Source organism: Postia placenta (genome assembly GCF_002117355.1).
Source record: "Postia placenta MAD-698-R-SB12 unplaced genomic scaffold POSPLAscaffold_10, whole genome shotgun sequence".
Lineage (NCBI taxonomy): Eukaryota > Fungi > Basidiomycota > Agaricomycetes > Polyporales > Adustoporiaceae > Rhodonia > Rhodonia placenta.
The window spans coordinates 663,610-690,829 of NW_020169841.1; the positions used below are offsets into that span (position 1 = coordinate 663,610).

General features: G+C 53.1%; 13 protein-coding genes across 13 annotated transcripts; 6 read left to right on the forward strand and 7 right to left on the reverse strand.

Annotated features, from left to right (window-relative positions):
- Positions 1-951: 951 nt before the first annotated feature.
- POSPLADRAFT_1182845 (hypothetical protein) lies at positions 952-2,655 on the reverse strand. The gene is made up of 10 exons (XM_024488952.1): positions 2,381-2,655; positions 2,290-2,331; positions 2,140-2,233; positions 2,012-2,083; positions 1,814-1,949; positions 1,610-1,754; positions 1,540-1,557; positions 1,438-1,485; positions 1,305-1,385; positions 952-1,248 (listed from the first exon to the last, which is right to left on the reverse strand). Exons 1-10 carry the CDS (start codon positions 2,602-2,604, stop codon positions 1,023-1,025), a joined length of 1,086 nt encoding a protein of 361 aa, XP_024337128.1. The 5' UTR covers positions 2,605-2,655; the 3' UTR covers positions 952-1,022.
- A 553-nt stretch (positions 2,656-3,208) lies between these two features.
- Positions 3,209-4,896, forward strand: POSPLADRAFT_1047794 (hypothetical protein; the record flags this gene model as incomplete). Its single annotated transcript, XM_024479361.1, has 5 exons — positions 3,209-3,244; positions 3,400-3,493; positions 3,545-3,640; positions 3,696-4,194; positions 4,251-4,896. The coding sequence occupies 5 exons, from the start codon at positions 3,209-3,211 to the stop codon at positions 4,894-4,896; spliced, it is 1,371 nt and encodes a 456-aa protein (XP_024337129.1).
- A 234-nt stretch (positions 4,897-5,130) lies between these two features.
- Positions 5,131-6,022, reverse strand: POSPLADRAFT_1047795 (hypothetical protein; the record flags this gene model as incomplete). The annotated part of the gene is made up of 7 exons (XM_024479362.1): positions 5,131-5,158; positions 5,210-5,503; positions 5,554-5,606; positions 5,662-5,690; positions 5,747-5,774; positions 5,831-5,854; positions 5,915-6,022. 7 exons carry the CDS (start codon positions 6,020-6,022, stop codon positions 5,131-5,133), a joined length of 564 nt encoding a protein of 187 aa, XP_024337130.1.
- A 179-nt stretch (positions 6,023-6,201) lies between these two features.
- On the forward strand, positions 6,202-7,394 carry POSPLADRAFT_1147427 (hypothetical protein; the record flags this gene model as incomplete). Its single annotated transcript, XM_024486063.1, has 4 exons — positions 6,202-6,889; positions 6,944-7,044; positions 7,100-7,165; positions 7,224-7,394. The coding sequence occupies 4 exons, from the start codon at positions 6,202-6,204 to the stop codon at positions 7,392-7,394; spliced, it is 1,026 nt and encodes a 341-aa protein (XP_024337131.1).
- Positions 7,395-7,552: 158 nt separating this feature from the next.
- On the reverse strand, positions 7,553-9,543 carry POSPLADRAFT_1047797 (hypothetical protein; the record flags this gene model as incomplete). Its single annotated transcript, XM_024479363.1, has 3 exons — positions 7,553-8,331; positions 8,387-8,958; positions 9,020-9,543. The coding sequence occupies 3 exons, from the start codon at positions 9,541-9,543 to the stop codon at positions 7,553-7,555; spliced, it is 1,875 nt and encodes a 624-aa protein (XP_024337132.1).
- Positions 9,544-9,992: 449 nt separating this feature from the next.
- POSPLADRAFT_1047811 (hypothetical protein) lies at positions 9,993-11,832 on the reverse strand (the record flags this gene model as incomplete). Its single annotated transcript, XM_024479366.1, has 5 exons — positions 9,993-10,378; positions 10,446-10,599; positions 10,706-11,290; positions 11,471-11,644; positions 11,815-11,832. The coding sequence occupies 5 exons, from the start codon at positions 11,830-11,832 to the stop codon at positions 9,993-9,995; spliced, it is 1,317 nt and encodes a 438-aa protein (XP_024337133.1).
- Positions 11,833-12,141: 309 nt separating this feature from the next.
- On the forward strand, positions 12,142-12,755 carry POSPLADRAFT_1080826 (hypothetical protein; the record flags this gene model as incomplete). Its single annotated transcript, XM_024482992.1, has 3 exons — positions 12,142-12,179; positions 12,237-12,428; positions 12,482-12,755. Coding segments are annotated over 3 exons (504 nt in total), but the record flags the coding sequence as incomplete, so codon positions are not given.
- Positions 12,756-13,743: 988 nt separating this feature from the next.
- POSPLADRAFT_1182855 (hypothetical protein) lies at positions 13,744-14,647 on the reverse strand. Its single transcript, XM_024488953.1, has 4 exons — positions 14,402-14,647; positions 14,156-14,343; positions 13,996-14,098; positions 13,744-13,939 (listed from the first exon to the last, which is right to left on the reverse strand). Exons 1-4 carry the CDS (start codon positions 14,598-14,600, stop codon positions 13,821-13,823), a joined length of 609 nt encoding a protein of 202 aa, XP_024337135.1. The 5' UTR covers positions 14,601-14,647; the 3' UTR covers positions 13,744-13,820.
- Positions 14,648-14,765: 118 nt separating this feature from the next.
- Positions 14,766-15,760, forward strand: POSPLADRAFT_1058516 (hypothetical protein; the record flags this gene model as incomplete). Its single annotated transcript, XM_024481050.1, has 4 exons — positions 14,766-15,069; positions 15,124-15,279; positions 15,335-15,507; positions 15,563-15,760. 4 exons carry the CDS (start codon positions 14,766-14,768, stop codon positions 15,758-15,760), a joined length of 831 nt encoding a protein of 276 aa, XP_024337136.1.
- Positions 15,761-16,147: 387 nt separating this feature from the next.
- Positions 16,148-18,564, reverse strand: POSPLADRAFT_1047802 (hypothetical protein; the record flags this gene model as incomplete). Its single annotated transcript, XM_024479364.1, has 11 exons — positions 16,148-16,273; positions 16,302-16,484; positions 16,548-16,988; positions 17,057-17,406; positions 17,462-17,588; positions 17,647-17,829; positions 17,879-17,972; positions 18,024-18,105; positions 18,156-18,222; positions 18,277-18,396; positions 18,451-18,564. The coding sequence occupies 11 exons, from the start codon at positions 18,562-18,564 to the stop codon at positions 16,148-16,150; spliced, it is 1,887 nt and encodes a 628-aa protein (XP_024337137.1).
- Positions 18,565-18,746: 182 nt separating this feature from the next.
- POSPLADRAFT_1171414 (hypothetical protein) lies at positions 18,747-19,545 on the forward strand. Its single transcript, XM_024488132.1, has 4 exons — positions 18,747-18,779; positions 18,830-19,117; positions 19,176-19,234; positions 19,290-19,545. The coding sequence occupies exons 1-4, from the start codon at positions 18,752-18,754 to the stop codon at positions 19,479-19,481; spliced, it is 567 nt and encodes a 188-aa protein (XP_024337138.1). The 5' UTR covers positions 18,747-18,751; the 3' UTR covers positions 19,482-19,545.
- A 3,680-nt stretch (positions 19,546-23,225) lies between these two features.
- Positions 23,226-23,714, forward strand: POSPLADRAFT_1121801 (hypothetical protein; the record flags this gene model as incomplete). The annotated part of the gene is made up of 1 exon (XM_024483522.1): positions 23,226-23,714. A coding segment is annotated over one exon (489 nt), but the record flags the coding sequence as incomplete, so codon positions are not given.
- A 143-nt stretch (positions 23,715-23,857) lies between these two features.
- On the reverse strand, positions 23,858-25,641 carry POSPLADRAFT_1171415 (hypothetical protein; the record flags this gene model as incomplete). The annotated part of the gene is made up of 4 exons (XM_024488133.1): positions 23,858-24,078; positions 24,123-25,193; positions 25,246-25,428; positions 25,483-25,641. The coding sequence occupies 4 exons, from the start codon at positions 25,639-25,641 to the stop codon at positions 24,037-24,039; spliced, it is 1,455 nt and encodes a 484-aa protein (XP_024337140.1). The 3' UTR covers positions 23,858-24,036.
- Positions 25,642-27,220: the final 1,579 nt, after the last annotated feature.

Consider the following 27,220-nt stretch of genomic DNA (forward strand, 5'->3'; position numbering starts at 1 on the left):
GAGCAGGAACCATCATCATCTTTCATAATATTTGCAATCAATCAATAATGTTCACTCCTAAGCTGACCAGACAAGGACAACAACCACTCAGATAGACACAGGATGAAGTCCACAAATCCATTTGCCAGCTCCTCCAATCTACCAAATGGCAGATTGAATAAAACCAAACAAAAAGAAAAGGGAGATCCCCCGACGACACAAGCCAGTACTGCAGTAGCAAGGTCATCGCATCCTCGGGTTGCAAGCAGAGCCCGAGGACAAGGGCGGCAAAAATTAGATAACCAATAATGGAGGCGGTGCCTCCATAATAGTGGTTAAACTATTAAGAACAGATACTACACTTGATCTAAGCCAAAAGGCCAGAGTGGTAAAGAATCACAATCTCCGTCGCCCCTCCTTATACCTGGCAGGTAGCGCACGGACCAAGCGTTCGTTTAGGGCAAGCACAAAATCGGTTGCGGCCCGCCGGAAAGCGCGCCCACCTGTAATACCGAATCATCGCCTAACATCTCAAAAAGGAAGTCGATGCTGTAGCTTGCTGCCTGCAGTGTGGACTTTGACCTTCGCTTTGCATCCTGCGTCATGAATGTACATACAAAGAGCATGTCAGTGTTATGTCTGCCATTAGTGGAATTCTTAAGAAATTTTTGTTCTCTACTAATCCCATGGAAGTCTCGACAGACAGTTTTAGGCGGATCTGGGACCTCTATCAATCCTGCATACATAGAATTTGGCAAAGATGCTACAGAAAATAGATAGTACACATAGAGCATTCTGCCAGCACAAAACGCCCCCAATTTGAACGTGTACGATGTCGCAATGCACTCTGTGAGAGGCGCGTGTACACAAAGAAACGTGCTTCAAGTGATCGAGGATTGTCTGTTATCCTGCCTTTCGCCATGGTACATCGTGCAAAGATATGCAATACCGTCATGCTGGGTACCATACTGTAATAATGTATGCGTACTTCATTTCGTGTCTACATTATACAGTAATGGAATTTGTTAGATGTTTCGAATATCTCACAGTCGCCTTATAACTTCATCCAAAACATCCTGCGTCTTGCTCTTCCCACCCATATCCGGCGTCAGTACCTGGGCCTCGTAGAGCACTTCGTTCACCGCTCGTTCCAATCTGTCGGCTCCGCTAGTATATCCAAGATGCCTGAGCATGAGAGCGGCCGAGCGGATCGAAGCCAACGGGTTCGCGATGCCCTGACCAGCAATGTCGGGAGCTGATCCGTGTACTCTGATATAACGACGTGAGCGGGACAAGCGCAAGATGATGAAGGCGTTGTAACTTACGGTTCACCCATGACGAAGTTGTCCCCGGCGTTAATTGACGGGACCAGACCGAGGGAGCCAACCAGCGCGGCGGCAGCGTCGCTATAAGATGATTAAGAACGTAATACATGCTCTGTTGGCATGGAAGACTTACGAGATGATGTCTCCGTAGAGGTTGGGGGCCACCATTACATCATATATTCTTGCCCCTAAAGTTAATAATCCAGATTCAAGGATGACTCGCACAGGTACTCACTGAGGCTCGCGGAATAACCTAAGGAAGACATTCTTACTGTATGTCGAAAGGGACGGGAGACTGAGCGTACCGATAAACAGCGCTGTCGACGATCTGCTCCTCGATTTTTACATTGTCGTATCTGCCATTCTCGACCAATCGAGGAACGCTACGAACGCTCTCTCTGAAAAGCCCGTCCGTGACAGAGAGGACATTCGACTTGTGAATGATGGTGACTTGCTTTTGGGGTTGTACGTATTATTAGGCACGGTGTTCTCTTTCGAAGCGAAACAACAGACCTGACGTGGCCTTCCGAGTGCAAGTTCAAAGGCCATTTTGCCTATCCGCTGGGATGCGTACTCCGTGATGAGACGTATCGCACGGGCTTCCTTGCCCCTCTCTGAGGTTGTCTGACTCTCCTGCTTAACGTACTATACACTCGCACGCGTATCTGTAAGCACCTCATTGACTGAGTAAACAATAGTGAACATACGAGGCACTCCGTATTTTCGCGCACAACCACCAAGTCGACGGGCTTGGTGTCCTCAGCGCCCTTTGCAGCGACCTACAGCGTATCATCATTGGCATCTACCCCCACGACAAATAGACGAGAATACGAACAGATACCACGGGCCTGACATTAGCATACAAGTCCAGCTTCTTACGCAGAGCGACGATGGGCGATGAATATCCCGTAATTTTCTTGATCGGTGAGCTATGACGATGACACAATCAACCACTCAAAATAATAAAATTTACTTGCGAGCATACCTAACGGCACCAAAGAGCGCACAGTCGCACTCCCCCAGAGCCCTAGACAAAGTCGATTACTAAATAGCAAACCGAGGAGTGTACCACGTACTCAACGGTCTCCTCTGGCAGGGCATCCCCGGAACGAGCAAAGAGCTCGAAGCCTGCCTCCAGATCGACGAACTCGGTCTTGGGGATGTCCGAGCCCAAAGCCTCTATGGCCCGTCGCGCCGCCGGTATGACCTCCGCGCCAATTCCATCCCCGGGAATCAGCCCCACCCTCAACTTTGAACGGGCAACAGTAGAAAGAGCGCGGAAAGGCGCGCGGAAAGCCATTTTGAGAGCAGGTCAAGGATGTCAGAGGACCGCACCGAATGCGTGAGGATGGGTGTGGGATAAGTCGCTGACTCCCTGCGGAGCCAATCAAGGTGCTCGCTCACGAGAATTCTTCCCCACGTGCCGTGGACTATTATGCTCATTGACTACTACCGAACGCAGAGGAAACGAAAGACCCGAAGAAAGGAGAATGTAGCTTCTCAATAACGCAAAGAAGCCCTAACCAACGCATGGTCCTAGAGCTAATACGCAATACTTCTCCGCGGGTCTTTGCAACTGGAGAACTAACACCATCGCGTCGCGGTCACGTGGGACGTGTTTGTTGATTGACGACTCGAGCGCTCAGCGTCGCGTGTCTGCAGCCCTCTGGAACCTCTTGTGCTCACTATCGCCATGCCTCCTTCACTATCTCCGACCCGTCCACCGCTAAATGAGCGCACCAATGTAGACGATCAGGACTGCTCTCTTCTCGCAGATTCCGTGGACACGCTCGATCGCAAGCGACCCTTGGCTGCTGTCGACGCGCGCGAGAAGAAACGCGCAAAGATTGTTCACAGGCAGGACAGATGCGCTACCTCGGACAGTGAAGGAGACGAGGACTTTGATGGCTCGGTACTGGCAAGCGACCTGGGACGTAAGCGTATGTCCTTCAGCATGAGGACCGCTGCCATGATGGGGCCTTCCTCTGCAGCTGCTATGCGGAGATTCACCTGTACGTCCATACGCACCGACAAAACAGTGATTTTTTGTTGAGCTTGAAAGGATTCGTCAGTTTCCACACGCCCCATTCTGCAGGCATTCGTGTCATCACATAAAGCAGATGTGTTTAAGTGCCACGCCACAAATGGTGGCTACATGGATAGTCCGTATACCTGCGCTTATTCTCATGGTGAGAATACACCTACGAGACATGTACATTGTTTTCTGATGTGAAGTGTAGGAGCGAAACGCGGAGGCACGCCTCTACTTGCCTTGGCGACAGAGCAGGGCGCCGTCCACGTCGTAAATACCACTAAGAGGCGAGATTGGGATTACGGTGAGCACACACCAGAGAGAGAATTTGTTCTGTTTCGTTAACAAAGTTGATACAGAACCTCAGCGAACGATCTTCTCGCCACATCAGAATGGCGTCTTTGCCGTCAGGTGGTCACCCTCCGACACGCTCCTAGCCACAGCGTCAGGCGATCAGTCGGCGCGGATATCTTCACTTGATGCATCGGTATCTTCTGAGAACAGAACATTACATGTGTTGCGGGGGCATGGCAGCACCGTCAAGTGCATAGCTTGGGATCCGTTGAAGGACGGTAGCGTTCTAGCGACGGGTGGGCGCGACGGCGGTATATGCGTATGGGACTTGAGGGCCGGCGAGGGCAGAAGCAGGCGAGGATCCGTACTCGACGGTGCCCCCGAGCCAGGTGCGATTGCCCCCATCATTGTGATTCCCGGAGCGCATGGGCTTGATGAAAAGCCAACGAAACCGAATGGACGAAAAGGCAAACTTACGCCTGCCGCACCTCAGCGGAGCATCACCAGTCTAGTCTATTCCGATGACAGTTCACCGTACCTCGTGAGCAGTGGCTCATATGATGGGTACGTATGGATTTCCCTTGACAGTCGATAATACAAGACTTCTCATGACCCTGTAGAATTCTGCGGAAGTGGGACCTGCGTATGCCAACGGTGTCAAAGAAGAAATCGACGAAGGCTTCCAAAGCCCCGCCTAAACCCGTGTGTTCATCAGGAATCGACCCGACCACCGTTCAAGGCACCCGTCGTGCTCGAGGTATAACTAGCCTTGCTCCTGGACACGGGCCCACTGCAGGGCTTCTTTTCGCATTAGGCAATGACTCGCGCATCCACACGTACTCGTTGCCGTCACTCGAACCGCTTTCCGGGTATGCCACACCCCCAGCTACAGAGGATCCCTGGGCGTACTCGCACGTAAACATGCAGACCAACTCATTCTACGTGCACCTGGCCCTCTCGCCATGCGGGCGCTGGCTCGCAAACGGGAACGCGACGGATGGCCGGATATACCTCTTCGATGTGGGCAGCACCGCCTCGGTTGGCCGTGCCGTCGAATTTGGATACGACGCGCAGAACATGCAGGCGGTCGAGCTGCGCGGACAGGCAGGTGAGACGGGCGCACTGGACTGGGCACACGACATGCTCGCGACGTGCGCGGACGACACCACCGTACGGATATGGAGGCCGGACATTGATGTCTATAACAGATGCATGGCCGACAGCGAGAGGATGGGATGGGATTGGAGTTGGGCAACCAAGCCATAGCCATGCTTGAATGTCAAGGATAGTTTAGCGTGGTCATGTACTTTTTGGAGCTCTCAGCGGAGGTCGTTTTTCACGTACATGGCGTGCTTCATCCAAGCTGATCGTGACAATAAGATTAAGAGACATTAGTGAGCTGTACAACGGGTATGTAAATGCAAAGAGCTGTGTCCGAGGGTGCGACAGTGACACGACCTAAGAGAAGAATAAGACGGTGAGCTGAACGCATGGAGGCCCTTATTTCTTCTGTATGGCATTGACTAGCCTGTACATTCGTCAGGTCACTGGTGCCGTACGAACGAAAACATACACTGACCAGTCGAGGCCATCCTCAAGACCCTCCCCCTTAGTTGCACAGCTCCCCCGCACGCTCCACTGACGCTCCTTCTCGCCTCCAGCAAGCCCCAGCTGCTCACTTATTTCCTCCGGCTTCAGCGCGCCCTCGACGTCTTGCTTGTTACAGAACACGAGGAGAGGTACGCCGGCAAGTTCGTCCTCCGACAGCATGGTAAGCAGCTCGCTCCGTGATGTTGGTAACCGTGCGGTGTCGGAAGAGTCAATCACGTAGATAATGGCAGCAGTGTTTGGGAAGTAACAGCGCCAATATGGTCTAAGTTGTGTCAGTGAGCCATGCTCAGACATAGCGCAAGCCGACCTCACCGAATGCTAGATTGGCCCCCTAGATCCCATACCTGGAATTTGATGTTCTTATACTGGGCGAGGCATTTCAGTTGGGGTAGCCAGCGTGGAAGAAACTTCGCAATGTACCTGCACTGTTTCAACATTGAAGCCAATGGCTGTGTAGACGCGTCTCAGAGACGTCCGGTGAACACGCTTGACACGGTAGACCTACTTGGAATCGTCGAAACGACTTCTCCTATCTAAAGCGGAAGCGTCAAGGATGGGACAAGATTCACGAACTGACTGTCAAACGAACCTGTAGCCTGTACAATATTGTAGTCTTGGAAGATGCATGAGCTCAATGACCACCGATCGCAATAAGGCACGGGTCATAGCGTACTTTGCCGGCGGAATCCAGCCCCAGCATCAGTATCCGGACATCTTGATCTTTGCTCCAGCGGACCAGTGAGGTCAACGATGTGAACAGCGAGGAAAGCGAGAGACCCATGGGAACACAGCCTCAGAGGGTGGATGGTGGAGAGAAAGAGGAAGGGTGGCCTCATTGACTTGCCAGGGACTTACACGAGCATGATCGACACTTGACTGGTCTCGCTTACGTACTAAGGATGGCATTTCCTTTCGCGTCTATACAAGTCTATCAACTACTTTGCTCTATATCACCTTACCATGTCGATAAAGGCCAGCGACCACGTGAAACAACAGGCCCAGAGTCCGGAAGGGAACAATATCTCTTCCGCAGACCTCAAGAAGAAGTCGAAGAAAGGGAAGGGCAGGGACTCGCAGGCCGAGCGCGATGATGATTCTGCAGTGACATCCGAGAAGAAAAAGAAACATAAGAAGGTTCACGTTGACGATACCGACGCTACTGCAGTAGAAGGTCAGAGCACACCTGCAGTTACTGACACGGGCGAGGAGTCCACAAAACGATCGAAGAGGCGAAAGCAAAAGTCGGACGCGACGGAACCTCCTACGCCTCAGCCCACACAGGACGATGACTCTCCGGATAAAGCAAAGAGCAAGAAGGGGAAACAGAAAGAGACACCGCGGGCTGAGTCTGGAGCCGCAGCCCAGCCCGAGGACGCAACCCAGACAACTATCGAGGACGCAGAGAGCAGCAAGAAGCTGAAGAAGCTACGCAAGAAGGAGCGTCGACGCGCAGAAGATGGAGGGGCAGAGGGCGCAGATGCAGAAGAGCTTGTAGTTACAACCAAGGCCGAGCCAAAGAAACACAAACGGAAGCGTGAAGCCAATGGCGCGGACGAGGAGAAAAAGCAAAAGAACAAACGCAAACGCGGTACTTCGGAATTCGAAGACCCGAACGAAGACGAGTCGCTCAGCGAGCAGGCGCGTAAAGGTGCGTGCAGCAAACCTAGACGTACTGTGCAGCTCGTTTATCGTCTACCACCAGCTCTGCATTACGCATACTCTCAGTTCGAGGACCCAACGAGCTGGAAATTCCAAAAGGCACGGCAGAACTGGCTTATCCGGAATGCATGGTCACCAGAAGCCGTGAGTAGGGTCTACCTCACAGAATTGAGAGCATCTATTTGACCTACGTCTCTAGATCCCGGATGCATATGTGCACCTGCTAACGCGGTATCTAGCCGACATAAAGGGTGGAGTTCGTGAGGTGAATCAGCCTCTGTTGTCATGTATCGTGGAATTGCGGCTCAAATCATCTCGCCCAGGCACTCCTCAAGACATGTCAGGAGATCCTGGCGAAACAGCCTGAAAATGCGCAACAGGACCAGACAGCTGAAAAGCCATCCGATGCCCAGCCCACTAGCACGCCTTCTGCGTCCACTGTAGACTTGGTCAAGCACGAACGCGCTTCCAAAATAATTGCAGTGTTGCAGTAGGCAGTGTGTGATAGCATTTACAATATAGGCATCACTTAGGACCAAGATGTGGGCCGGCGCAAACGATGCGCCGACAATTCGCAATCAATTCTCTTCACAGCGTTTGCGATACAGTATCATCGACGACACATTCTACCACTACAGTGAAACATCCGTGCTCAGGCCGTCACCGCAACCTGAATGGGAGCGTGCAAGGTATCAGCCGGATACGCAAGGCCGGGCATGTTGACCTGCACGGTCTTCACAACCGGTTCGACGACGGGGCCCAGCAAGTCATTGAACTTCTCGCGAGTGATCCTGACCGCACGGGCATCCACGGGGCGCTTCTGGCTACCGCGGAGAACCTTGGGCGCAGTGCCATCGACCAAACCGAGCTGCTCGTCCGTCCAAATGGGCTCGACCGGCTTCGCATTAGGCATGCCCACATTAGCACGGCCGCCCTCGACCCTCCATTCCGACGTGCGCTTAATCTTGAGCTCGGTGAAGGTCTGGTCAACAGCGTGGGCGAGGCGAGCGATCTGGTCGATGGTGTGTCCGGGGGTTACGGTGAAGCGGAGACGCTCCTCACCACGCGCGACTGTAGGGTAGTTGATAGCCTGGACGTAGACATTGTGCTTGGCGAGGAGTAAGTCGGACGCCTGCCTCGCAAGAGCGGGGTCACCAATGAGGACAGGGACGATGTGGGAGGGACCAGGGACGACGGGAACGTCAAGGGCTTCGAAGCGCGACTTGAGCTCCCTGACGTTAATCTGCATAAGACGACGATCACCGAGGAACTCCTTCTGGTAAGAGATACTGGCGCGTGCGCCAGCCATGTTGGCGGGGGGCAAAGAGGTGGTGAAGATGAACCCGGCAGCGTAGGACCTGATCATGTCAACAAAGTCGGAGGAACCAGCGATGTATCCGCCAATCGCGCCATATGCCTTGCCAAGAGTACCTACCATGAACTGTTAACCTCGTGCCCGTCGACAAATCAAACATAGGCTACTCACCGGTGATGATGTCGATACGATCCATGATCGAACCTTTGATGGGATCAGGGTTTCGACCAGCACGTTTCTGTGCCTCGAAGTCAAGGTGCTCCGCAACACCAGCACCGCGAGGCCCGTAAAGTCCGACAGCGTGCACCTCATCGAGGAAGGTCAAAGCGCCGTACTTCTTTGCTAGATCACAGATCTCCGCAATCGGTCCGATGCTGCCGCACATAGAGTATACGCTCTCGAACGCGATGATCTTCGGCGTCTCCTTCGGGTACTGCGCGAGCTTGTGCTCGAGATCCTGCAGATCGTTGTGATTGAAGATGACGCGCTTGGCGCCAGAGTGCCGCATGCCCTGGATCATGGAGGCATGATTCATCGAGTCGGAGAAGTAGATACATCCTGGGAGCTTTGATCCCAGCGTAGCGAGCGTGGCATCATTGGCGACGTAGCAGGAGGAGAATACCAGCGCTGCGGGCTTACGGTGTAATTCCGCAAGCTCTTCTTCGAGGGACAGATGCATGCCGGTATTTCCCGCGATATTTCGGGTTCCCCCGGCACCGTGCCCGTAAGTGTCTAACGTACGGCTGCGTACGTCAAGGTTTGCGTCAATCTCATGGAGAATCTGCAGGCATAAATGTAACTCACTGCATCGTCTCCAGAACGACAGGATTGTTGCCCATCCCAAGATAGTCATTGGCACACCAGACTTCAACCTCATCCTTCGGATTGCCAGTGTGGGCAATGGGGAATTTAGACGCCATTCTGTTGATGTTGTTGAAGTAGCGATAGGATGCGTCCTGGTGCTTCTTCTCGAGCTCCGTCATGTAGAAGCTCTCGTAGTTGAAGCCCGTCGCCTGCGGGACCTCTTTGCCCTTGCTTTCCTGAGCAGCGGCATGGAATGGACAACCAGACGCTGCCTTGGGAGAGGACGAGGAAGCAGTAGCACGAGTCCCCCTAGTCTTCTTGACTTCGGCAACCTTGGTGAGATCCTCAGCCATGCGAGCGGCGGCGAGTGCCTTGGACGCATGCGGGCACTTCTCGATGTTGGTGCCTGTCGGGACAGGGAAGACACCCTTCTCCTCGTGGATGTGCTTGAACTCGGCAGAGCCGGCAAGGCTGGCGTAGCTGGCGACCATCTGGTTGCTGCGAAGCTGAAGGGCGGGGCCCATGACCGGGCATTTGGTCGCACGCTCTGTGAGTCGAGACAGGGAGGGGTAGCGGACGGACGTAGAGGTGCATAGGGTGCGGAGGGTGGACGTCTTAGTGCGTCCGAGGAAGGGGCACGAGGACTTGTATTTTGCAAGGGAGGAGAGCTTGTCCATACTAGCGACGAGAAAAGGTGGGAAGAGATGGAATGGGGTGACCCGGACTGCTGCCTCTTATGGGCCCTGCGCTGGCACCCAATCGCACGCCGGGAATTTGTTGACGCTCGTGAATTTCACGCATATGGCAACTGTCGTTCCTCGATCGTTCCACCCGGCCCCTCTGATTTCAACCGGCGTGACCCGCTGAGCCCATCTCTCTCGGCCTTCGTCCATCCCGGTGACCTCGTTAGCAACTGACTCAGGCTGTCCGTGACTGTAAACGCATCATAACAGATAGCAATGATATTCCAGATTTACTGCGTCTGCATTACATGGAGACAGCTCTCTATCACATCTACAGCCTGGTCTATCTCCGCCTGCGAGATGACGAGGCTGGGAACGAGTCGCACGGCGTCAGTGCCTGCGGTCAGCAGCAGCAATCCCCGCTCTCGCGCCAGCTCCGTCAATTTTGCGGGGTGGCTCTGATCCTTGAACCCGAGTCCAAGGATCAATCCCCTCCCGCGCACCTCCGGCTGCAGGATCTCGGGGAACCAGTTGGGTAGCAGTGACAGTCTCCCGTGCAGATACGCGCTCGACTCAGCCACGTTGGCGACGAACGGACGTTCTGACACCCGCGACAGGACGTGATAGCCCAATGCACAGGCTAACGGCGACCCGCCGAATGTGGTGCCGTGAGTCCCTATCACGAGTGCAATCAGTCTCAGAATCCGGAGGAGGCAAAGTTGCGTTCCCGTAGAGTAACATACCTGCTGTCATCGTCTCCGCAATATCATCTCGCATGAGAATGGCGCCTATGGGATAGCCGTTCGCGAGGGGCTTTGCCATCGTGACAATATCCGGATGTGCGTCTATTGGCAGCGTTGAATGGGCCCACATAGCTCCTGTTCTGAACAAACCGCACTGCAGGTCATCAAAAGACGGTCAGCGGCGTGCTCGGACAACTCGAGAAGGCAACGCAGTCATCCCCACTTCCATCGTGGGACCACAAGATGCTATTTTGACTCACCTGGATCTCGTCATAAATCAACACCGCTCCCGTCTCATCACATTTCTTTCGCAGGGCTTTCAGCCAGGCTATATCCGCCGCGCGGATGCCACCCTCGCCTTGGATAGGCTCAACGATCACGGCGCACGTCTGCTCGTTCACTAGCTTGTCTAGATCCTCCATCGCGTTCAGCTTGCCAACCTTGACACCAGGGATAAGAGGCGTGAACGGCTTTTGGTACTTGGCATTCGGTGTTACGCTCAGGGCACCCATGGAACGCCCGTGAAACGCATTTTCGAAACAGACAATCTCATATTTGTCGCACGACAAATCGTCTGCCTGCTTACCGCTGGCCTTAGCCCATCTGGCTTTGCCAACCTTCCGTGCTATCTTGAGTGCGCCTTCGTTTGCCTCCGTACCGGAGTTCGAGAAGAAGACTTTGGCGCCGTTCGTCTGTCCAGACGGTGGGTGCATAGACCCTGCCTCCCAACCGAGTCCGCCTTCACGCTGGGTCAGCGTAACGAGCAGCTCGGCGAGCTTTCCGGCCCACTGATGATGGAAGACGTTGCCGGTATGAAGCAACTTTTGTGCTTCGGTTGCCAGAACCTACAAGAAGACAAATCCGAATTGCAACGCATCAGCGAAGGTTCGGGGAGCTATGATAATCCTTCGGTTAAGACCTCGCGTCCGCGATGTAGTCATATATGTCGACACTGTGGATGACTATACCGCGTACGGAGAGGATTTCCGGGGCCCGGCCATACATGATCAACGTAATAGACATACCTGAGCAACACCTTCATCTGCATGTCCAAGTGCATTGACGGCGATACCGGCACTGAAGTCGAGGTATTCACGGCCATCCGTGTCCCAGATGTACATACCCTTTCCGTGCGACATCACTACCGGTGGGCGGGCGTATACCGGAAGGATATAGCGCTCCGTACGGTCGAGGACGGCCTTGATATCCGCAGACAGGGCAGATGTGTTTTCGGGATGCGTCACAGCGACATGTTTAGTTGTAGGCGCAGTGGGCAACTTGCCCGGCGAACGGGGAATATACTACAGACCAGTCAACAAGTTGACATATATCCACGCCAGACTGAATACAATGACTGGTTGTTGCATACCTCTGGCAAGGGTGACATGAATCGGACACCCGCAGGCGTCCGGCGGGGTCGAACGAGGACTCGTCCTGCATGCCCCACCAAGCTACAGGTATTCCGATGCTGCATCATGGCTGCTGTACACGAGCTGTTGGAGCTGGTATGGGGTCAGAAAAGGCAGTGCCCCCGGCAGCTTTCTGCGTCCAATTCCAGCGCGAGTCATGGCATTGGCAGAGGAGGTGAAATACCTCGCACGTGATCGACTATCCACTTGGGCGCCTCGATCAACGACGCGACCGTCAACACGAAGTCCAGCTTGGTTCGGGACCATCACTAGCCCTTCAGCTCAATATGTACAACGGTATCGGGCTTACAACCCCACGAGGCAGGTGAGTGCAATGGGCAGCTGCTTGAGGCTCAATTGTGTTATTGACGTGACGACACAGTGGTACGAATGGATATGTAGTGCGCAACTTGTCAGCGTTGCGAGTCCACGAAACGGCCGCAGACAGAGCAAGCGCGTGGGACGTAGCACCGCCGAAGCATCGAGAGCCAGATGCAGAGATTCTTGAGCATGAGCGGAAGCGCAAGGTGGAGGTGAAATGTTTGGAGCTGCAGCTTGACCTGGAGGAGAAAGGGTGCGTGCTTTCGACCACGTTCCCTCGCGCGCAGCTTACACATTCTCCTCTAGGCTTGAAGAAGACGAGATTGAAAAACAGGTGGACGAGCTGCGGGTGAAGCTGCTCGCCAACTTGAATGCGCTTGGCTCCAACGCGAAGAACCTGAAGCCATCCGACACCCATGGCATTGCTGCGGCCAAAAAAGAAGAACTGAGCAAGCTGGCGAGGGCGCTCGGCACTCGCAGCGACTACACGGAGGGCGAGGCTTTTGACAGGGAAAAGCAAGAGGAGTTAAAGATACGCCGAATGGCCGAGAGAGAAGATAGGGAGCGACAGAGGGAGGAAGAACGCGAGAAAATGCGGGCCCAGAAGGAACGCTGGGAAGCCGAGAAGAAGGAACGAGACCGACTACGGCGGCGAGAGGAGGATAGACGGAGGAAGGAGCGAGAGGAAGAGATGAAGCGAAGGGAACGGATGCCACCTCCGCCTCCGCCTCCGAAGGACCGAGAGAGAGGGCGCGACTACTACGATCGACGCAGTAGGAGTCCACAGCGCCGCGGACCCCCTCCCCGTGATCATGGCCGCGACGACTATCGCCGACGACCTAGCTCTCGCTCACCCTCGCCGCCACCCCGTGGGCGCCGTCCTTCATCTCGTTCGCCATCTCCGCCTCCTCGTAGCCGTCGCCCCCCGTCTCGTTCCCCATCGCCGCCACCCAGGGGTGTGCGCCGACCTGCGTCCAGATCCCCGACTCCCCCGCCGCGCGTCCGCCGACGCTTCGAGTCGCACTCACCCTCACCGCCTCCACGTTATCGCCGTTCAGGCTCCGTGGAGCCGCCGACTCGTCACGTCCGTGGTGTCTCTGGCTCGCCGCCTCCGCATCCGCCGCTCAGTCGCGACTTGTCTCGTCGGCCAGAGCGCTCTATATCGCCTCCCCGTCGCGATCGCCGTCGGTCGCCGTCCAGGTCGGTATCGCGATCCCCTGCGCGCGAGGACAAGCCAGGCGACCACAGCATGCGCGATGTCACGCGTTCTCCCTCACCTCCCCCGAAAGGTGACCGGGGACCTCGACGTGGAAGAGCTCGTTCTGCTTCCACTGGCTCTTCGATGTCGGTCAGTTCTGGCTCTAGCCGGAGCCGCAGTAGGAGCAGGAGCTGAACACAGCGCAACAGTTCGAAAAACATGCGCATTCCCTTGGATGCTTCGACCTCCTCGTCTCCTTGTCCTGTATCTGTACTAAAATGAGATGCTTCTGAATCTTGTCATCTAGGTAGCAACACGGAATGAATAGCGACTTGCTGTCTAAGGTTTCAGATTCAAGTCTATCGATATAAAAGTCTACAGGACTTTCCTAACATACATCTCTATGGTCGATTGGTATATAGATACTACACTGCATGTTCGGTGACATCACAGCCTCGAGTGGCCGCCGTCGAACAGTGGGTCAGCTCTGAACTTCTCATAACCGGGCCTCGCGAGGGATTTCAGCGCGACGCGCTTGTCCGTCTCAATATCTTCGATGAGAGCCTCTGCATGCGAATGTCGGATTCTGTATGTGGCTGTGGATGTCTGGGAGTGTACTCACCTCGGGAGACGTAGTCCAGTTCAGCACGAATATACCCAAGAACGATGGCCTTCATTTCATGACCGTAGAAGTCCGATGCGAACTCATGCATGATATGTATCTCCTAAGGGTTCAATTAACCTCCGCAAAGCGGAATGCATGAAACCAGGATCAGACGTACAGCCGTCATTCGCTCGTTCTTGTAGAACGGATTCCATCCAAGGCTCATGACCATGGGCAAGACTTGGCAATCCTGTTCCTGGAGCAGTGCCTTGCTATCCTTCTCGGGGGAGATCTGCGCATATCCGAAGTACACTCCCGTTCGCGTGACGGAGCTCATAGGCAGAATTGACTCGTCAGGAAGGTTTGCTACACGGAACGCAGCGACGTCAGAGGGCACACGACGATGCAGTTGGATTGTACGAACCGGTGGGACATCCTAGGTCTTTGCCACCCCTGCCGAATCCCCTCTGCACCGTTCCAGACAATACGATCGGGAATGGCGGCTCTGGGGCATCTGGACCGACGATCGCAGGTCGCGAGTGGCGGAAGGTATCGGTCGCCAAAGGGGCCGCCGGCCTCTCATCCTTGGAGGCGACCTGAGCAGCGGTCTCCGTCACAGACATCGAGCGAGATGGCGGATTGCGGGAGGCAGGGACGCCGTGGGGACAACAGGGAAATTGGACGATAGGAATAGATGGCCATGACTCCCAAGGTGCCCTGGTCCGTAAGCCCCGCAGTGATCTCGCGCAGTCAGACGCGAGCATGACTGCTCTCTTCTGGCTTCCATCATGTCCTACTACCCTCCTCAGTATGGTACCATTCAGCCGCAATATCCTACCTACCCAAACCAAACCTACTATCCGTCACACTCACACTACACTTCACAGGGAGGGCACAATGTCTATCCCGCGCAACAGGCCGTCAACCATCTACCACTTCCTGAACCTCATACCGCTCCCGAGCTGTCTGCTGTGACCGACGATGTTGCCTCCCGTGCAATGCAGCGCTTTATGTCTGGCGAGCTCAGGTCTGCCGGGTTCGACTCGGTAGAACCTTCAGCACTGCGTAGGCTTGAGCACGAAGTTGTCACTTGTCCGTATCCTTGTCCTGACATACTGTGGCGCCACACACTAACGGCAATCCAAGTTGTAGAGCAATTATACGAACGGGCACATGAGTATGCCAACCTCGCAAACAGGGCGGGCCCAATTACCCAAGATCTTCTGTTAGCGTCGGCAGATAGTGGACTTCAGACCAAAGAGCTACGGCAATTAGCACGGAAGGCGGGAGCGAAGCACCAAGGTGAGCCATATGTACACATCCTCGCTGCAGAGTAGTCCAACAGTCGTTCCTTTAGAAGCAGCAGATTTTGTCTTGCTTCCTCCACCATCACGCTCCCCTTCACCAGAGATGCTACCCTCCGACGACGAGGATGCGCCACCCGTTATACCAAACACACTCAGATCTTTATCCTGGTCGGAACGTAATCTCCCTGCATTGCCACCAAAACATACGTATCTCAGGACACCGGTATGTCAGGGGCAATGAGTCTAACGCGGTCCGAACTCACAGTGGATGGTCGTAGGTTTCGCCACCGAAGAAGGCAGCTCTGCCATCATTGGAGAAGAAACTGAAGAACGCCGGGCTTGTGCAAGAATCTCTCAAGAATCTTCTCTTGGCGACGGAAGATAGTGCAGGTCAAGAAGACGGAGAGCTGTTGGGGGCCATTGTTAACTGGGAAGCTACCACTCACCCTCGAAAGCGGTGGAGAGTCGATGCATGATCCATTCATGTGTACAATAAAGGTGTAGGATTACATGAAAGACATCATTTTTCGTCAATGCACGCGTTGTACTGTGATGCCAGAGCTAAGTATATGCGTATGAACATCAAGGTGACGACGGAGGAGAGGATAGCTCTGAGGATTCGTAACCAGCGTCCGCATGAGACGCAGGCACTTCCCTAAGTACATTCGACGTATCTCCAATCTCTTGCGGTTTTGCCTCGATAGTTTCGACCAAGCCAGTTGTCGTCGAAATGGACGTGGTGGGCGCAACAAGGATTCCAGGGATGAGTGACTCAGAAGGGGGTGATGCTTGCAGCGATAGGTCGGTATCCTCGGGTAGAGTTTGCCTTGCGGCGAGCCGGGTTGATTGTCTTCTGCTTTCTACTACTGGCAATTTCTTGCGTCCCCGTCTGGCGGAAGGTTGTTCTTTCGGGATGTCGTGACCATCCGCAGGGGCCGTCGATGTATTCCCAGATACAGACTGACCAACGTCATCAACGGGCATTGCATCTTGAGCAGGCGCATTGCGTACACGCACATTCCGCGGCTGCTTTTGAGGAGCTTGCCGCACCTTGCGAGTGCGTTTCGTTGTCTTCGCTTTGCCAACAGGCTGTTCAGCATGATGCTCATCCGTGGGCTGGTCTGACTCTAAATTGTCATGAGTATCTCTCACTTCTGCCACATCTATGACCCCCACTCCCGCACTCGCAGCAGCACCAGCCTAAACATGACAGCAGGATTCATGATCAGTTTTCTCATCATATTCGGACAAAATGAAACGCACTTCTCCTACATCTTCCGGCGCAGTCTTCTTGCGTCTCTTAGCGGGAGGCTTCTCGTTGGTATCAGCGGGCGGCCGTCGCTTCGGTGCGCGTCCTCGTGAGGGCTTTTTAATTGCTGTAGGCTCGGGCTCCACTTGAATCTCACCGGCCTCATGCGCCAACGTGGATTCCGTACGATCATGAGCCGACGCAGAGACTGCGGTCGGCGTAGAGCTGCTCGAGGCCTCGCCCTTAGCTTGCGCGCTTTTGTGTCGAGCCCGGGGTCGGGGTCGGGGTCGGGGTTTCGGTTTTGGGGTTGGCGCACTGTCCGCAGCAGGGCTCGCGGAGAAGCGTTCGACTTGAGCGGGCTCCGGGGTTGCAAGAGCGCCAGATGAGGATGGATCAGCAGCAGCAGCATCCTCGGTTTGTTTACGCTTAGACAAAGTTATGAACCGCGACCGACACTGCGAGAATCATCATCAATACATCTACGAATCTCCTATTTCAAAAAAGAAGAGGAACAACCACTTACCATGTTATCAGTGCGCTTCGTCCCCAGCCGTTTACTAATCTCCTTCCAGCTGACCTTTCCAGATTCCTGTACGAGCTTGAAAAGTGCGTTGTCCTCTTCTTCTGTCCATCTGCCTCTGGTGACGGTGGGGTTCAGGTAGTCCTGATATCGTTCCCGACATTGCTCGTTGCTGCGACAGGGGACAAACATGGCGACTTCTGACCAGGCATTGCCGAGGATGTCGACGGCACGGCGCAGTGCATTGTCCTCATCTTCTGTCCACGGCCCGCGTTTCAAGTCGGGATCGAGGGTACGGGACCAGCGATTCTGACATTGTGATGGCGTGGCATCTTCAGAAACGTACCTCGCCACTGTCGCGATGCTGCTCAGCATGTTCTCCAGTTGAATACTAAGAGGCTAGCTTACCTACGGACCAGTTGTCTGTTCCGTAAATTCGCACCGCTTGTGAAAGTCTATTGTCCGCTTCGAAGTTCCAGCTATGGGAACGCCTGAGAATGGCATGACGCATGCAGTCCACCGGAGTACGTCCTGTCTGGATTAAGGCGTCAAGTTCATATCGTTCCGCATATTCGTTCGGGGCTAAAGCTTACTCCAAGTTCTGCGGCTATCTGCACCCAGTCGACCTGACCTTCAGTCGCGTCGGCAACGAGCTCTTTCACTCGGTCGATTTCGGACTGTGTCCACGTGGAATGATTAAAATCGGGGTGTCGGTCTCCCAACCAGCGGATCTCACATTCTCTGGGGGAGCGTTGAACATTGCTTGATTCAGAGACCTGGATAAAATCAGTTTGCGTACTAATTGGGTCGTGGGATTGCAATTACCTTGAGCGCAACGCGCGTCCAGTCAATACCCGTCTTGTTCCGTTCAAGGTGATCTGAGGGATGGCCACCTTGTACATTGAACGTATGCCGGCCCCTGCAGCGGGCTTGTGATAGATATAAATTGAGAAGGCAGAAGTTGACTTACCTGAGCTGCGCTTCTAATGCATAAATGCGGTAGTTCTCCAAGCGTACAGCGTCTGCGAGTGCTTCAAGCTCTTGCGCCTTCCCTAGAAACTAGCTTTAGCGGAGTGCTCCCGGCGAAGGGTGTAAAACATACACTGATGGACGGTTATAGGCTGGACATAACGCTCCCGTTTCATGGCATCGTCAAGAAATGGCGAGCCCTGTATGTCGCTACTTCATAAAGGTATGAGTGGGAGACAACAAGGGATGCACACCTCTGAAAGTAGATCACTGGAGGAGACCGGACCCAAAGCCTTGACAGAAGCGGGAATAACGACAGCTCCCCCCGTATCTATTTCGATTTCATCTTCATGTTCTGACACATCTGCTGCAGTCTGGATAGCACACTCTGTGAGTTGAAAGCGATGAAACAAATAGATCCAACTTACCAGTAGCCTTGAGATGTTCTCGAGTTCGGCTTCGAGTCTCTCGGTATACACCTTCAGAGCGTACTGGTGGTCTTTATTGGCCTGCACAGCATTTTGTACGATCTCGAGTGGCATTGAGATGTCAGATTACTGCTGACCTCTGTAACCGATTCCTGTTACTTGCCCAACATAGATGTGGTCTGCGCCGCCACAGCTCTGCATGTATTGAGCCACGTGGTAGTTTTCCGGATTACCAAATTAGACAGGTGCGATTCGCCAATATTGCCACCGTTAAGACCTCCCCATCTTGTCGCATTCTACAATGGCGAACGCTTCGGCTAAGCGTGTCGGTGAGTTTGTTTTAGCCAGAAAGTTGGGTCAATTGCTTACAGCCTAGCAGCACAGCAAAATGCGCAGACGATCAAGAACATGAAATATGGCATGTTGGCCGCAGGAGCATTATCGCTCTTGCTTCGCATGTTATTCAGGAAAGGCTCACTGTCACCGGCGAAATTGTCTCTCTGGCTACTGGCGTTGTCAAACCTCCCATCTATATTCCTGTCTCGATACCTGGAGCGCATCGGGTCTCCGAGACGCGATGCCACAACTGACACTCTCATATCTGCTGGTGAAGACCTCGGGCGGCCTGGGATCATCGAGTGGGCTTTCGATGTGATTTACATTACATGTGAGTATACAAGTATGCATGTCTTCACTTGTAATCATGTGTTATACGTGTTCTGTAGGGGCATGTCAAGTCGGCAGCGGTGTGTTCGGCGACTGGTTCTGGTGGCTATATCTGGTTGTGAGTTCTCAGCGTTCTGAACTTCCGATTTGAGGTTTTATTTACCCTGAAATAGATTCCGCTGTATGCCGTATACAAGCTATGGACCTCTGCCATATCACCTTTGCTCTTTGGACGACCTGCAGCAACCCCGGATCCTCGAGGAGACTCGGCGCCCAAAGAGCCCGTTAGCAAACGACAAGAGAAATTGCGGAAAAGAGGGGAGCGCGGCGACCAACGGGTGCGCATGCAATCCGTAAAGGAATGATCTAGTTCCGTGATGTATACTAGTCCGTCGTGACAATCTTTGTGTATTTGATGACACTGGGAAATACGTGTTAACCTCTTTTCAACTTCTGCAAATGCAGAATGGCTAGAGGACGAGTAGCCCGCGCCATCAGTCGTGGAGAACGCCTACCTCGGATTATCCCTTTGAGCCTTGAAATCTGCTTACGCGCTTGGAACGTCCGCAGATCCGGCCGCCCACCTGCGCTTTTAAATGCGTTCTATATGCCCTCATTCTACGTCGAAGAGGCAAATTTGTGCAGTCTGATGAGCAGTAGCCAAATTTCAGCTCGTCGTATTCAACAAGCGCAATTGATCATACATGACATTTTATTTGGATCCACAAAGAAATATTGTTCAGAGAGGCCGGATAACACCGCAAACCCTAAGTGGGGTGGGCTATCAGTGCGCACGAGTGGTTAGTTTCAGCCACCTCTGTAGCTGAGTCGGTCGCTGCCGCCAGACATTGGCTGCTAAAGCCATTTATCCCTCTTCTGGCAGATTAGAGCTATGCTGAAGCCCGCTAGTCATACGAGGAGACAGCATCGCCTAGCAAGGTAAGCTGTGAGTCGATAGATTCGTGAAGCAGAGGTACGAGCCTGAGTGGTCACGCACGTGACACTAGTAGATGTCTATCTCGGATTTCGGATCTACGATCGACGTAGTATGACCAGCTCCGTCCTGCTTCTTTCATCAGTTACTTTCTACTGTGCACTATCCATGTCTGAAGTGATAATGACAACAATGACATCTGACTTTACCGCCGTAAGTTTTCTTTCATGGCATTCCTCCTGTGCTCATATTTTGCAAGACTGAACTGCTTCCGCTCGCACTCGCCCATCAAGGCGCGGATGAGAATGGGCAGGTGAGGCCAGAAGGGATTATTGGTGTAACCATCTTCATATCTAGCTTCTAAATGTTTAATCAACAAAGGAATGTACGGATATTGTGAGTGCTAGCGTGCAGGACCAAGACAACCTCAATGCGCCTGGGGAAGATGATATCGGCGTGCTAGCAAGCGAAGATGGCGCATATAACCTCTCATTGGTAACAGAAAACGCGCAGAACTCCGATAGTACCTTACTACAAGCAAGTCCCGACTTGTTATATGCTATACGTTATCATTGATGGACGCGAGCAGTCCCTGGTCTACCCAGCACCGGCGGCCGCACTTCCATCGCTCCATCTTGAGGTATGAGTCGTTACTTCGCTCTATGATGCGCATATATTGATAAAAGTACAGCCAATACATTCCGCACCACGCCCCGAACTACTTTGTACAGATCCTGACACGGTGAGCACCCAGCTACATCGAGAGGGATGTATCTTTACGCATTATCCCAGACGCCCCAAATTCAAAAGGCACTCGAGTCGATATCCGTGATGGTCAATCTTCACTATGTCCCGGTACTGTACCCCGATCATCCCTCTACACGAACAGTAGACAACCACAACGTCTTAGCGGGACCGATCGCATCCTTTCAATCGGTCGGGGACACTGTGCTCAATGCTAGAAGCAATTTGGGAAACCAGACTCCTTGTGTGACTGATTACCTCCAGGTGCAAACGCAGGGATCGAATATCGCCCATTTGGTCGATAAGGCGGTAAACGTGGAAATCGCAAAACTCACTGCATATACTGGTATGCTCTTTCGATACGTTGTTGAATTGACATATTGATCTGCTATCATAAAATATTACGTGATCTTCAACGTTAGACGAGGTTTACACATTGAACACACCTGCTGACTCGCTTCTTGATGCTTCTCTCACCGTGCCTGCTTCCCCTGCTCCTTCTCCCCCTCTACTGAGCGTCGAGGCGGATATCCCATCAGCTCTACTGGTAATTCCATCGCAACTACCATACACAGACCAAACTTTGACTGAGTCTAACACTTCCGGCGCCTGCGAATCTGCCTCGTCTGCATCTGAAAACTTCCTGAATGCACCGCAAACTGACGCTTCTTCTGTGCCGGTCCCGCTTTCTACCTTGTCAACGTCACTGGCCCTTGCTCAAGTCTCGTTGCCTAGTGCTATTGCTGTACGCAAACCTGATCTTACTGTGCAGCCTGCTGCGGCGTCTTCAGTATTTCTGGAGCCTGAGCCTGCTATGCTGTCCGGTACTATGGCCGATTGCTTCTCTGTGTCGTCGATTACTGTGCAACCTGATCTATCTCTGCTTCACGATAAGACTCCTCCATTTAGCAACGCTCTCACTGCCCAATCCGTCACTGAATACACTGAATGCGCACCCGCTCTTCGTCTGGCCCCTACCTCCGTAGATCATGGACAACGCTCTCCTCTCCACGCTTCACACGCCAATTTAACATCTCTGTCTAGCGCAGTTGATAATGCCACGGAAATTGACATCGTTGTCCTCAAGACCCCCACTCGTATCGACGCTCGAGAAACGATTGTCCGTGATATTTCTGACAGGGACATAGCTCATCGAATTCTGGCCGTCGCGACTAGAGACTCCAACATGATGACTTTTGAAGAAGGTCTTTCCGAGGCTTACTTTGAAGCCAGTTCAAGAGTCGACAATCGCATCGTTGAAGAGGACATTGGGGCCACCTCCACGTCTCCAAAGACAGGCGTCAAATCAGCCGGTAATTACAGCTCTCATGTTGCTACCCCTTCAATTTCTCAAGATGGAATGGAACACCTTGTCGAGACATCCGCCTTTCTCGAGCCTTCAGGAGCGGTTCAACCTTTGGAGCCCTTTGTCACAACAAGTCAAGTTGACGCTCTGCTACCTTCCCCGCCAAGCGAGGATATCAGCATGTCTATACTTGCAGTACCTTCCTCGCCGCTCGCCGCATCTCAGGAAAACACGGTCAGTCAACCAGCCTATCATATGTCCAGAAGTTAGTTGTCTATGTACTCAATCGTCCCGTGGATCCAGGAGGAATGTGGCTTTAAGATGATTATGGACTATGACAAGACACCTTCGTCTTCGCCTTTGCTGCCATCTTCGCCTTGGCCACCGTCTTCGCCTTGGCCACCGTCTTCGCCTTTCCTGTCCTCCAGCCCCTCAAGGATATTCTCTTCGCCACCGCCATTCCTGAACTCGCCTCCGTCGTCGCAGCCGGAATCGATTGCAATGAGTCAGGAGTTTCCTTGCACCGAGCAGATAGAGCAGACAAACCGCGGGCCGGCCACGGCTGTCCACTTTCTTACTGGAGTCAAACGGCGTCGAGACAATGAACACGTAGACCACTGTTGTAAACATGATGCGAGCCTCCCAGATGTGCAGATCGATACCGATGCACAGGACAGGAGCACAGAGAAACGCTTGGTATATTTGTTCATTATTGGGAGTAATATCAAATCACTGAGTTCGTTCCATCAGAAACTCGACGCTATTCCGTCACCGCCTAAGCTGCCAACCCTCAAGCGACCAACTCTGGCCTCCCAGATGAAAGAGCGCAAAAAATTGTCGACCCCTTTTCGCTCCCCTCTAGTCGATAAAAGTGCCTTACATCATGGAGTTGACGCTGTTTACGCCAGTGGCAAGAGCGCAAAGTCCCATGGGCCGAGGACGCCCAACTCTTCGACTCGCGGCGTGTTCCTTCCCAGTTCTTCTGGTCAGGACGCAGACTGCACTGAGTCCGCGGACAGTCTCCTGAAGAAAGACTACTCCGCAAGCGTTGCGAAGCCTTTCAGGACACCCACGGCTACAACTGATTCTTATCCGCTGGTCCCATTCCAGAGGACTCTTCGCACTTCCACCGTCAACGCCGCCCCTACAATTCAGACTTTGCAGGGCAAAGTCCAGACCTTGAAGCAAGCTATTAGAATCAAGAATGCAGGAGGCTCCGACGCAGAGGAGCAGCTGGAGCAGCTGGTACACAAATGGACCACCGTCGCACGCGAAATCGCATGGGCGCTATGGGACACCGCCAAAGACCTTGATCTCGGCAATAACGGAGGCCTCAACAAGGGTGGTCTGTTCGCAAACAGTGACGCGGGAGGTGGGCTCTTCCAAAGTGGGTGGGGATATGATGATGGTAGGAAACACCCAGATAGACCTAGCGGTTGGGGGTGGGACGAAACCGATAGTACTCAGGACGCCGACAACACCGACCAGAAAGACTTGCCTCTGGATGAAGATCATATGCCGCGCATACCCCACTCACTTGGGACGATGCTTCGCCATCTCGGCATTGCACCAGAGACATTGGGGTGGGATGAAGATGAAGGTGATTTCGTTGATAGAAGTTAGGCTCCGTCAATATTGTGAACAGAGTGGTTGACATATCTTCCTGACGCGGATTGCTTTCTTGTTCCCGTCCGTCGCCTCTTTTGCGTGCAGAACGAACGAGTGCCGTCTGTCACGTCTCACAATCACCGGTAGTGCAACCGATTATTGTCATTTTCTGTAGCAAGACTAAGTACACTGGGTGTATAGAATTTTTCATGACTGAGCAAAAATGAAACACAACAGCCAGCACAGCTAGAGGCGTAACTTGACTCATCCAAAGCCTCACCTCTTGGCGGTCTTTTTTGTTTTCTTCGTGTCTTTGGCCGCAGGAGACTCAGAGTCGGGCACCGCCAACAGCGCATAGGACAGATACACACTGTCTGACCTCCATGCCTGTGCCTCGTTCCCATAATAATTGACGGTCTCTTGCTCCTTATCGGACCATGTGATGGTTGACTTCGCGAAGTCGGTACTGTAGAAGGGAATATCCTTCACGGACGTTTTCAGAACCTCCGCCATCTTCTTCTTTTTCTCGTCCTCTGAGTCGCGGTCCTTTGATTTTATGCTGACCAGGTAGTCGATGTGTGCCTCTGTGAACGGATAGACCGACGCAGTGCATTCCTGCTCCCAATCATCATCATCATAGCTTTCATCCTCGGCGCCCCAAGTCGCCTTTACGTCGACGACTACGGGCAAAAGAATCACCTTCACGCCGTGCTTGGCCCGGAGGCAGGCGTGGATGATAGCGTCGAACCCACTGAGCTCAGTGGTTCCCAGACAATACTTCCGTTCTAACAGGATGCCGAATGGTGGCACCATTTCGTCCGTAACATCCTTCGTGAGTTGATCAACATGAGGGCACTTGTTGCGAGTGGACTTTCGGAAGATTTTGAATGCGATAACCGCACGATAGCCGTACGGCAGCCTCGTGACGGAGTGTGGCACGTCAGGATAAAAGGCCACCCATTGTCCAGGATGAGAGTGGAATTCTTGGTCATCCAGCTGGAAACATGGAGACCGGACAGTATCTCCTAGGCCGAGCAGGAAGGTTCCGACTAAGTCCTTCTCTGGAGTGTCACGGTGGGCTTTGAAGTGACCCCCCTCGCTGTATAAATGAATCTTGTACGGTTCGACGCGGACGCCCTTGTTTGCGTGGAAGTGGCTATCCCAACAAACAGCGATACGTTGCAGCAACTCTGGCTCAACAGAGAAATCGCGTGCCCCGATTTCGCGTGCATGGCGCACATCCTTGTCTTCCTTCGTTTCCTGACTCCGGAGGTCACCGAAACCAGATACGACCGAATGGTTATACCACTGTTTCAAACGTTCCTCGATTCCGTCATTTCTGTCATTCGACGAGTGAATGCGAATCTGGCCATTGAACTTGCAGTGAGGCCGTGAGATCCGGAGATTGAAAGGTTCGGTCAAGGTGCCCGATGCGTATGTACGAAACTGATCTTGATGTATGCCTCGCAGCTTTGTAATGGCATCCTGAGGGAGATGTCCGGTCAATAGGAAGTTCAAATCTGAGCCCAACACGTACCTCGAGCGCCTTCGTCGGTGGAGTTGGTTCTGTCGAAGAGCTGGAGCGCTGCGTACCGTAAAGGTTCATGTGTCGATGAACAGCCTGCTCCTTCGTTGGGCACCGACCAAGCGACTCGAGTCTCCAAACCTCTCGCAGCGCCACTTGGACGTCAACCGCGGTGCGGAAATTGGGCGACGATATCTAAAGTAGTTGATCGGTGTCTGTACATTGCAGGGGAATAGCATGTATACTAACCTCTACTTTGGTGGTCGATGCCAATGGAGCGGTGCGGCGAACCCTCTTGGGAGGTATTGAAGATCCTGCCGTAGTATCACCCAGTGCCGCAGATTGTCCGTCTACAGGCGAGGCTAGGCGTTTAGAAGCCCGTCCAGCTGTGTTTGAGCGCGTAATCATGTCCTCCTGGTGTAGCAAGCGATGTGAGTGTAAAGAAACAAGATGGTTTGAGAGGCGCGGACGACGGTTATAAATCCCGCACCGGTGCCAGCCACAAACGGTTCGTGGCCAATCGATGCATTATGTAGTTCACGTGACCGCGTGACTGCCCGAACCGGTCGGCCACAAGTTGCCCATGGTGCCAGTGCACTCCAACGGTCCAAGGTCAACAAGTGCACAAATTTAGTATAATCACTTATTGCCGTTATCACTCAACCTGTCAGTCGGGCCAAACACACATAAATTTCGCGCCTCGCGTCGCTCTGAGCACCTCGAACTGAGAACACGGATATCTCTTGAAATACTCATTGTATAGCCTTGATTCTTGCTGCGTTCGACTCTGCTCGTCGCCCCGGAGGGCCTGATACCAATAATATTGCAATCTATCCATGCGTGACTGTTGTCAGCTCCGCCACTCCCTTCTGGACGCAGGATTGTTTTCGCCCGCGAATGCAAGCATCTGTTCATGTCGGAATGACTGTGTTGGGTCAAAGTGGATACTATGGAGGGCCCGGTATGGGTTTAGTGTGTCCCCCAGTAAGACTATCTTCACTATATGCTATTGTCGCCATACTGTTAGCACTCCTCCATGCCATCAGTACAGATTGCTTGGGATCTATTTTCCAGTATCCCCAACCCATGTAATATATCATATAAAGCCATGAGAGCTATCTTATGGTGTGACTGTTTCCCTCATCTGTCATTGGCATTCAATCACAAAGAGGCTCTCGCGCCATCTAGGACAGCTTCTACTGCATACTTGATGGACTAATAGTTGCGCTGCCCTCTAGTTCCATCACCTCTTATCCTCGCAACCAACCTGCATACAGTGCAAGAGAGGCTACATGAGATGCTGTGCACAGTATGTCACACCAGCGCTCTACCCCGCCTTGATATCATCTTAGTAGGCCTTAAATTGAGACTTACCAGGACATCTACATGCATTACAACGTCCAATATGTGAAATGACTGATATGTGTCTATTAAGAGCATTACCTATGTAAGATACAATGCGTAGAGCAACTTGATTGCGAAACAGAGCTTGGCTCTGGTGTCAGACATACCAACAGTGAGCCAAACACAGATAACTGTCTCTCCGGGAGAGCTGGACATGCGCTGGAAGTTTGGGAGTCCATCAACATCGATTTGAAGGCTGGGATTCTGTGAATTGCATGCTGTTTATGCCATTACATAGTGCGCACGCAGGGCGTTGACAGTGACGTGCAGACAGCCGCTAAACAGATGATAGATGTCTTGTAAAGCTAGAAACACACCAGTAGTAGGCTACTAGGCTGAGATGTCAGATGGGCGAAGAACACAAGGCTACAGATGGACAACCATAGCTTGTGTGATGCTCGAGTGCAGAGAACAGACCAAGGAAAGAAATATGGGCTAGGGGACACACCAAAAATGATACCGGGCCCTCCCTAGTATCCACCTTGACCAAATGCAGTCACTCCGACAAGAATACACGCTTGTGTTCACGAGCGAAACCGATCCTGCATCCAAAGGGTGGTGGTGGAGCTGACAACAGTCACGC